The 11069-nt window shown below is 36.1% G+C and overlaps 1 protein-coding gene across 1 annotated transcript; it reads right to left on the minus strand.

The window, feature by feature from the left end:
• Window positions 1-154: 154 nt before the first annotated feature.
• On the minus strand, window positions 155-3983 carry LOC147859962 (putative LRR receptor-like serine/threonine-protein kinase At1g74360). Its single transcript, XM_087324524.1, has one exon. It carries the CDS (start codon window positions 3871-3873, stop codon window positions 457-459), a length of 3417 nt encoding a protein of 1138 aa, XP_087180650.1. The 5' UTR covers window positions 3874-3983; the 3' UTR covers window positions 155-456.
• Between the last annotated feature and the right edge of the window lie 7086 nt (window positions 3984-11069).

The raw sequence follows: 11069 nt of genomic DNA on the forward strand, positions 1-11069 counted from the left end.
GCTTTAGTGGAAATGGGCATCTTTAGAATGATGTAAACTGGTTTTATGTTACTTGACATGATTGACATAATTCCATATCGAGAAAAAGAAAATCCAGCAGTCCACTGAAAGCAAGTCACCATCTCACAAGGTGCATCGTTATAGAAGAACAATAAACTCTTACGCATGGTTTTGACAACAGAAATTTACTTCATTTTATAGGTACGAGATTCCTACAAATTTGAGCAATTCTCTCATAATTTCCTATTATTTTCATGTATGAAATTTAATTAGGCTGATCAGTAATGAAACATAACCCGAACATCTCATGTCATTGAGGTAGCCTATTGCTTGCATAACACAGATTTAACATATGCAATGTGTGTGCAAGAGTTCCTATGAAAATGACCAAGGCATTATTGTTCAGGACAAACATATGTACATAATGAAGTGTTGGAAACCAAGAATCAGCATGGTTCATGTTCCGTTGTCACTTTGGAGGACCATGGATTCTAGGGCTATGGAGGCCTCCTTTATAGAAGGCCGAAGTTCTGAAACCTCAACTGTACAAGCCATAGCAAGCTCTACAAACTTGAGAAGTTGTAATTCTTTTCCCATTTCCACACTTTCCTTCACAACATCATGATAAGCCTCATGAACTCTCTTTTCTTTTATTAGAGAACTCACCCATTCCACCACAGTGTAGGACTCACATTCACTCACTTGTCCTTTGTTTATGCATGAATTCATGTGAGTTATAATGGGTTGTCTCCCAGTGATAAGTTCTAACATGACTACACCAAAGCTATATACATCACCCTTTGTTGTTGCCCTCCAAAATTGGCAATATTCTGGGGGAACATACCCCAATGTGCCTGCCACGGCTGTGCTCACATGAGTAGTCCCAGGATCGAGCTCTCGTGCTAGTCCGAAATCTGCCAAATATCCATGGAATTCCTCATCCAATAATATATTGCTTGCTTTAATATCCCTATGTATAAGTGCTGGAAAACAATCATGATGTAAATAGGCTAATGCCTTGGCACAATTGCATGCTATCCTTAGCCTCATAGGCCATTTTAACATCACTTGCCCTGCTTCCTTTACATGTAGCCAATGGTCTAAGCTCCCATTGCATAGATACTTGTATATGAGTAACTTTTCGGATTTGAAAGTGCAATATCCGAGCAACGGCACAAGGTTCTCTTGTGAAATGGTGCCCAACGTTTCCATCTCATTGAAGAACTCTTTGTTTCCTTGGATCCCATGGTGTGAAAGCTTCTTTATAGCCACTATTGAACCATCAGGTAGCTCTGCTTTGTACACTATCCCAAATCCTCCACACCCAAGAACATTGTCTTCATGAAAGTTGTTTGTTAATGAGATAATGTCTTGGTAAGTCAGTTGGTTTAGCTCGGTTGGTGGGGATGCTTCCCTTTTGAACATATAAGATGTGGATGCAGCCTCATTATCTTCATCAATGCAACACATCTTCTTGGTGTGAAAGGCCTCATAGGCATGCTTCATAGCACAGTACCGTCTCATTGTATAAAACCCCACTCCGATGCATAGTAAAAACGCAAATATGATGATGGCTATAACCAAGTACCTAACATTAAACTCTGTACTTGTAGGTGCATTCACGCTAGCTGCATTGGTTGAGTCATTTGAAGGAGTATCAAGACAGTATGGTATGGTTAATTGAGATGCATTTATTCTCGATCCGGAAACCACATCAAAGCAAAGAAGAGGGTTATTAAGGTATGAATCCATGCTGAAAGTGAGGAACTGGCCATTGGATGGTATGGGCCCACTAAGATAAGGGTTGAAAGAAACATTGAACATAGAGAGTTGGCTCAAGTTTCCTATAGATTTAGGAAGAGGGCCACTAAAATTGTTGTATGATAGATCGAGCAATGCTAGGCATGTGTCATCACTGATAGCCGACGGAATCTCACCCTGAAGATTGTTATGGGAAACATTTAAATATCTCAATGGGAGTTCTCCTAACCCCCCAGGCAAACTCCCGTTGAACTTGTTGGAACCAAGTAGCAAAATTGTGGTACGGTTTTGCTGTAGAATCGATGGTATCGAGCCTGTGATCATATTGTCCGTAAGCTGTATGTACCCACCAGGATTCTCTTGGCATGAAGAGAGCACGTAAGAGCCTACCAAGAGATCTATCCATAAGGATTTGCACCTTGTGCTATCCTGAATGTTGGCATATTGGAAGCTATAAGGTGGGTAATCTTCTGGAATCCATCTCTTCATCATAAGACACTCTCCCAATGCCTCCGGTGGATTCATATTGTCTCGATTCAAATTCATTATTTGGCTCGGATCGCGGCCCATTGTCGCCAACCCAGGTGGTAGTGTCCCTGTTAAACGGTTGCTCCGGAGGTTCAACCATAGTAAGCTAGTGCAGTTTCCGAGTTCAGTAGGTATTTCTCCGGTTAAGGTGTTATTTGCAAGCATAAGCCATAGTAAGTCTTGAAGTTTTCCTATAGTTGGTGGAATTGAACCTGATAGGTGATTCGATGAGAGGTCGAGAAACTGGAGGTTTGTTAATTGACCCAATTCTGGGGGTATTCCTCCAGAAAAACTATTTGAGGCAAGCAAGAGGAATGCAAGAGAGGAAAGGTTACTAAAAGAGGATGAAATTGATCCCGAGAGTGTATTGTTGCTAAAGTCAATAAACGTAAGGTTTGGGGCATCGAAAAGAGTGTCGGGGATTGTACCTTGAAAAGCATTGGAATGAAGCACTACGTATTTCAAAGAGGGCATTTCATTGAAAAAACTAGGCAGGTTACCATAGAGATTATTATCATTGAGATCAAGCAGCACTAGGTTCTTGCATTTTGATAACTCCCAAGGAATGACATTGGTAAGTTTGTTTGATCCTGCTAATAACCATTTGAGGTTAGTGAGGTTCCCAAGCTCGATCGGGATCGATCCTGTGAGCTCATTTTCGGAGAGGTTTAACACTTCTAATGCACTAAGATTGCTTATAGAAGATGATATGTTTCCTACGAATCGATTGTCTGACAAGTCGATATACGTGAGGGATGGCATTTCGGAGAATCCCAGAGGCAGTAACGAACCGTCGAATTGATTATGACTTAGATCCAATGTCTTTAAGCCGATACAGGTATTCCAAGGTTGGGATGGTAAGTCAAAAAAAGAGTTGAAGGATAGGTTCAGGATTTGAAGATGAGTGCAATCCATGGGGATGGCTTGGCTGACACTAGAGCTAATGTTGTTACTACCCAAATGAAGGAATTCAAGATTGGAGAGGAGAGAGAGGTTGCTCTGTGGGTATAACGAGGTGAGATTGTTAAACGAGAGGTCGAGCGAGGTGAGCGCAATCGAGCTCGAGATGTCTTGGGATATGGAACCTTGTAGAGAGTTATGTGACAAGTTGAGGTTGTAGAGGTATGTGAGGTTGGAGAAACCAAGGCTCATGGTAGATATGTCATTCGATATATTGAGAAATGAGAGGTCTATGGCGGTAACCCGAGGCGAGGTCGATGTCGTGGTCACATTTTGGCATGTGACTCTACTCCATCCACAAGGGCCAATGGTGGTATTTGAACTATTACCGGAATTCGTACCTGTAGCAATCCAATCGCTAACGTTCGAGGATTTGAAAGATAGACTAGATTGTTGAAGTAAAGACTTGATTTGGAGGAGGATTTGCTCATCTTCGAGAAGCGAAGAAGAAGAGGAAGCGGATGCATATTGGAGGGTTGACGAATGTGAGCAAAGATTATGGGAAAGGATAATGAAAAGGACAAAGGAGGAGGGATTTGGTAAGATTGGTGAGGGGATAAGCCGCCGGAGGGAAGGTAGTAGTAGCAAGTGAATGAAGAAGAAGAAGAAAACAATGGGTATCATTGTAATACAAGAGGATTGGGTGGATGAATTAACTTACCATATCAATGGTGATGCTCATAGATTAGATACATATTGTTGTTATTGTTAGTATTATTAGCATTGGAAGAAGAAGATGATGATGAAGAAGAAGCCATAGTCCAAATATGGCTTTCTCTGTTTATAATAATAAATGTAATGATTCTTTGTACTTTTATTTTTGCATTATGGGTGAAGAGTCAGCCAGCACTAAATATTTTTTTTTTTGCCTTTGACTTTGTCAAATGCTTTGACTCGGGAGAGTATTGTTTTCTACTTTACCCACATTAATGGGATTCCCTTTTTTTCCCTTACTTCCCACTGTGCTTTTTTTCTTTACTTCTCTGATCACAAGCCCGCATCGCAGATCAACCGGCCAAGCTTGAGATACGATTATGAATGATTTCTTGTCAAGTGTCTTGTCAAGCAACTTAACACGTCTATAGTTTCAACTGAGCCGCGGAGTTTTGGTAAAAATGCCTGATTCACGGGCTAGTTGCGATTCTTATTTTCAATGATTCGGTACACATCCCATTATTGTATATTCATTTGTCTCATGGGCTAACTTTGGTCATTGACGACGCTTTTATATCGTTCTCTTTGAGCTCATGGAGGTTATGTCATTATTGGGTTGGGTTGTATAAGCTTTTTGCCACAGTAATAATAACAAACCGTGTTTGTTACCCTCTATTATTCAACATATGGCAATATCGATTTTCGTGGTGTTTGTTGACCTCTATTGTTCAACATAATCAATTTCCTTGGTAGTGTTTTTGGATGTGTAATGGATTATGATTAGGAGCCTATTATTTATTTTGTAATGGTACAACTACATATACATAAGGCATGTGATCATGTAAGTTGGTTGTTTCCTAACTTGTATCTCATTTGGGATTTCAGCATAAGGATGTCAAGATAATGTTTTTTGCTACTTAGTTTACCTTGTTAGGTGTCGAATTGTTGAATGTTACCCTCCCAAAATTTTACTTTTATATCAAGCATAATCTTGGATTACTTTAGAGTTTGAAACTCTCAAGTGTGGTGATTTAATTCTTTGACTCTTAAGTGGTACAAACAATTTTTATGATTCCTATGATTTTTTGTTTTTCTGGCTAATTCTACCATGGAGAAAAAAATCATGTGATTGATTGGCTTGTACACCAAGGCATTTGTTATGATAGAAAAAGTCAAGACCATGTATGAGTTTGTTTTCTTGGAATCTTATATATTGCCAATGTCAAGGTGATATCACATTGGTCTAGTCCCCACACATCTAGTGGAAAAATGAGGCATATCCATTGAGACAACTTGGGGAGGTTGAACGAAGGTGGTCACGATTGTTGAGATTTTGCGTTTCTTTTTCTCTCTCCAAAAACTTACGATAATTCGATGCATATGACCCTAGAATAGTACTCTTATCATGAATTAGTGCATATGATCCAAGAATAGTGTGCTTAGAATCATTATAGCTCAACACTTATTGCATTCCTACCAAAGAATTTGGAGGTTGGCCAAGTGGTATGTTTTCAATAATGCACAATCATTTAAATGTTCAAAATCTGTCATGGTTCAACACTTAATGTTCCCTTAACAATGAGTTTTGAGAAGTGGCATTGGCTAGAATGCAAAATGTACAATAATTCTCTACCAACTAGATGTGTCCTCATGACCCATATCTTGGGACTTAGGAGGGAAGAAAAGTCACAATCTTAATTCAATAATATGGTAAGTTTTCCTAAATTCCATGATTATTGACGAATCATTAATCCTAATAAAATATAATAGTTTGGACTTCTCGTCACGAGATGGGATACATTTCAAAGATTCTTAGATAAGATAGAGAAACAAATTGCTTGATTTGTAGTAAAACAATACTGCCCCAACATTGCATGGAAGTAAATCCACACTATAAGTGTACATTTGAAAACGAAAGGTTGATCAATAACGAAATGGTAGGAATAGGATATATAGCTAGTCATGGCAAGTAGTGTCACATTGTGCTCTGCATTTAATGTCTTGTTTATTTTTATGGCTATTAAGACTCCTCTATTGATAAATGAATAGGTTTGAACTTTGTAGGTGTGTTATAAAATCTATTCATGAGGAAATTATTTTATAAATTAGTTTGCCAACTGTCGTTTTTAGGGGAGTTTTTTAAATACTAATTGGCCGAGGTTTCTTTTTTGCAAGCATGAAATAATAGGAAATTATAACACAACATGACATACATATTTAAAATATAATGGTAGGATGGTCACCATATATTATTCAATGCAAGAATTCCTACAAAGATTTTGTTTGTCTTCATTGATGTTTCTAACCAACAATTTTGAAAAAATTGATCAATCTTTTGGTGAACGAGGACATATCTTTTTGGCCTATTACAGTTATACACAAAGTCTTGTAAATAAAAACGCTGAAAATACAAGCTTTTGCGTCCTTTTTAAATCAACATTTGACCTTTGAATCAACAATGTTTTGTCTTGATTTCCATTTTGTCGCACCAACTTTGTTATCAATATGAAATGTTAGTTTTTATCATTTGGGATTCAGCTAAGCATGGGGCTAAAGGCTTATATAGCAATTCAGATTTTCATTTTATTGCTTCATCGATATATCGATCAATCCTTTTCATGTTGTATTTGTATTCCTTTTTTGCATGCATGTCATGTAGTTTAATTGGTATATACATTTTATGCTATGATACATTACATTTACCTCCTTATTTTGAACTATTACCTCGACTAGGGTTTTTGAAACCCTATAAATATATTGTTTACATATCAATCATCGTGCGAAGATAACAATATTATTTATTGTTAGTATTTAGATGGGCATATTCATTGGTAATATGATCCTATTATTTAATGATGATCTGGTTTAATCTTATTTCTACGTTGCGAGGTGAGTTTGAAAGTCTTCAAGGGCCATCTGATGCAAGTGAAGAAGCTAGAGCTCGATTCCTTCGGAAATGGAGCGGTTCGCCGATGCTGCAGATAATGGATGGTAAAGTGAAGTGGAATTATCAACCACCGCGGTGGCTGTCCCCTCCAAGTGTTCCTAACATCTAGATGGGTGCTGCCATGAGGAGCAAATGGAGGACATCTATGCTGAATTCTATTTTGTATGAGGCTCACGTGGAGAATATGTGTTCGAGTAATGCTATACACATAGAATGATGTGGTGTTTTGGAGTTGTTTTTTTATGTTGTTTCATCTTCACATTGTTCTCCTTTGACATGTAAGATGTCTTGTAAGATATGAGTTGTAAATGATTCCTTTGTACATTCTTAACTAATGGAAGTAGATGTTTTTTTTGAAAAAAAAAAAAAATGATCCTATTATTATCTTCTCATCAAATATTCCCCTTTGCATATGGTCTAAAACTCAAGCTACAATCTCTAGTTGTGAACCCTAAGAAATTTAGCTTGTGTTGGCAAACTCTCCTAAAATGTTTAGTTCATGTTTGAAATACTGTTATTGTGCAATGCTTTGTTAAAGTATGATAAAATAACATAATTTGGACTTGCCAATGGCAAATCGAATAAACTTAGCCACTTGGCATTCTGCAAGAAGTGGGGTGGGGGTGTCCTAAATAGTATGCAATGAGTATACATATTTTGAAAGTTTAAAGCCAAGATAGATACAATCCCTTGAGTGAATTAGACGAGTTCACAAGATGGGGAACCTGAAATAACTTTATAGTAACCTATTAATGATGAAAAAATATAACTCTTCGTAGTATAAAATACGGGCATATGTACATACAAACACGCGTACATACACATATTTAATATGGCTACAATCCTAATCCTCTTGTAACAACAACAATGTTATTATTGTTGACAACTGTCGCCTTCATGGTATTATATTCTCATTAGTGTAATTGCTTTCTTTGGTTATGTGGGGATACAACATTGGGACGATCATCCATCACTATACAACATTTGATGATTGTCAAGTGATTAGAATTTATATCACTTGCTCAATTTGTCGAGATTTGAACATTCAAAAGTGATCAACGTGTATACACATTCAAAAGACATTCATCAATTCTAGTTAATGATATCATTATTTTGAGTCAATCATGACTATTCTTATATTATGGTCTAGGAATATATCTATGTACATTCACTTTCACAATCAAACCGATTCTCTACAATCACTTGAATATGAAGAAGAGGCAGAAGTGTCAAGGAGAAATATAGCAAATCCAAGGAAGCAATTTCTTTGAGATTACAATGTCCTTTAACATCGATATATTATAGCATACCCAATTTTTAGAATACTTGTTATCAATTTTTTCAATGTGTTGACAAAGACTTTTACTTACATACTTATATATTATGCCATGCAAAGACCATTCTTCTCCTCGACGTGTCGTTAGCCTTTCTTCATGTGCTTCTATTATATTGAAACATAAAATATTCTAAACAAATAAAGTGAATTGTCTAATGATTACTACATATAGCGAAACATGACAATGGCCAAAATATTTTGCAATTGTAAAATTATGCAATCGTAAAAGTATATCCTACAGTGTATACATGGGGTGCAGTATTATGGGCGGTGGTACATGATAAACCTATGGTATATGAACAGGAGGAGGCTGCAGATGCTATTGTAATGAGATATGGTTTGAGGGGGAAAAAATTGATCCCTTTGAATCCACAAATACAAATTGATAAACCTCAAATATGGCAATTGGTAAGTAGTTACAATTTCGTATATTTGGAAGGCTCGATGATTGAAGGTATTTCAAAATGTAAAGACCTGCCCAAATAATTTCGGGAATTTGGATAGAGATTGTGCATAATCTCAGAGGGTTGTTTTCTAATACTAATGTAGTATCTTTTTTTGGAAAAAAAAAATTAAAAAAATGCAATGAGGACTTCGTAAATCGAAAATTATTATCATATATGGTGATAAAAGGAATGAAATACGTTGGTATTCTTATGCCAAAAAAGGTTGATTTGTGAAGAATCCATTGTATAATCTTGGTGTGATTTTTACAAAACATCAAGAATACTTGAGCATTTTAAAATTGAAAAACTCTCGCAATAGTATGGGTATTTTGAAGACATTGATGGTATGAGTTTTCGTGAAATACTTTTAATATAAGTGTGTTTATGAAAGAGTTTTCAACATTGATACCATAACAAAGCCCACATGAGTTCTAGATCATGTCCAACAACCAAATATACAAGTTCTTGATACCCTATATTTGTCACAATATACACAATTATTGCCTTTGCTTACTACCTTACTAACATAGCTTGTTGTATTACATCGTTGAATGAGCCCCACTAGAGGAGAAGCTATTGGTACATCCCAACTTGAATGCCGATGAAATTGTGTTTAGCAATTGGCAACAGTTCAGTTTGAGTTGAACCAATGACAAAAATTGCAACTTAACGACTTAACATAAATCGGTTTGTTACAAGTTTCAAAATTCATTTGAGCTTTTATTGGCTTAACGGTTTGTGGGTTAGACGCTTGAAACCAAGACCTAAATGATTTAATGGTTTGTAGCTTAATCGGCTTCCAAATGCGACTTAAACACCTTAATGGTTTATTGTTATGATATTTTTGAAATATCTATTAAATATGAATTAGCTCGACAAAGTTAGACTTATATAGTGCATTATCATAATAAGTTACAACATCGGTCATTCAATATTTTCTTCTTTGCATGACAATTTATAAGAATAAGAATTTTGATTGTAAACTCTTTGTCGAAGAGTTGTCCATAAGTTAACGAAAAATATTTGTTTGCATAGAACCACGAAACTACTAAACCAAACCATAAAACTGATCTTTAAATTTAAATGACAAAACCAAATTAGAAAACTAGACCTTAAGACTAATGCTCAACAATTTGGTGGCTTAATGGTTTATAAATCTCTTGAACCATTTGGTTTGAGCTTGGAAATTCTTCCAACGGTTTGGTTTAAATGATTTTGCAGCTTGGTTTGTTTTGGAGTTCAATTTTTTTAAATGGTCTGGTTTGAGAATCCCAAACCAAATTGAATTGTTGCCTATTGCTATTCATGCTATGATCGTAGATGGTTGTGAGCTCATGCTTACCATGAGGGGGAGATATTTGAGTAACATTTACCCTATACTCATACAATAGTGGCACATATAGAGATAATTCACTTGACCAATTCAATTAGGTAGATTCTCTCGATAGTGATAATTAATAGGGGAGCAATAGTCGGTTATCTAGTTAGGAACCAACAACTTATGTACTTATCTAGCAACCATTAATAAACTATTTACCTACTAACCACCTGGTACAAGAACTTGATGGTGAAAAAACAACATTAGTTGTCCACATCTCCATCTAAGCTCTAATTTGTGAGCACACGGATGGAGAAAACCAATACTTGTGTCATCAATTATAATGATTCAAATTTTTTTCTCTTTACTTTTTTTAGTAAAGATACTACAGTAGTAGTAAGAAGCGTCATAAGGTTGTACATGAAATTACATACATATAGGTAATTGCCCCCCTTTTTTTAAAGTGAGGTTAAGTTCTAGGTACCAGCTTAAATAAATATTTTGGTGTAGAGTAAAACTTCAATAAAATATAAAATATAACATTGTCCCATATAGAATGAGACTTCAAACATTGTCATTTTTCCTATTGAGCGTCACCTTTTATGTTGACTCTATCTTCAACCTTTGATATATGTTCACCTCCATTGTGCTTCTTCTCTTGTTTGCTTACATGGTATCATAGTGGATAGGTTGATTGTAGCTAAGTTTATGGGAGAAATCTTTGCAATACTTCACAAGATTATCTATATAACTTTATAATAGTATCATCATATATGACCATCGTCGAGGTGGCTTAGCTTGATTGTATTGAAGGCAAAAAAGGAAACCAATTCACTTTGGGATGAAGAAGTGAATACAATTATCTACATCCTTAATTAGAGTTACACAAAGGCTCTTCGGAGGAATGAGACTAGAACAAGCCTATTTGGGTAAGAAACTTTAGTGATGCATTTCAGAACATTTTGATGAAATTTTTTTTCTCCCAAAAAAGATACTACATTAGTATTAGAAAACACCATAAGGCTAAACATACAAGATATACCACCGATCCCATATGTTTTTCTAAATTTTAACCACCGGCTTAAATAAATACTTTGGTGTTGAGTAGAACCACTCCAC

This window comes from Azolla caroliniana, unplaced genomic scaffold (assembly GCF_043228905.1).
Source record: "Azolla caroliniana isolate FFs.n. ecotype wild unplaced genomic scaffold, voAzoCaro1.0.p SCAF_9, whole genome shotgun sequence".
Taxonomy (NCBI): domain Eukaryota; kingdom Viridiplantae; phylum Streptophyta; class Polypodiopsida; order Salviniales; family Salviniaceae; genus Azolla; species Azolla caroliniana.

Bases quoted from the DNA above. Each gene is read 5' to 3' on its own strand.
- LOC147859962 (XM_087324524.1), bottom strand. From the start codon at position 3,873: ATGATACCCATTGTTTTCTTCTTCTTCTTCATTCACTTGCTACTACTA.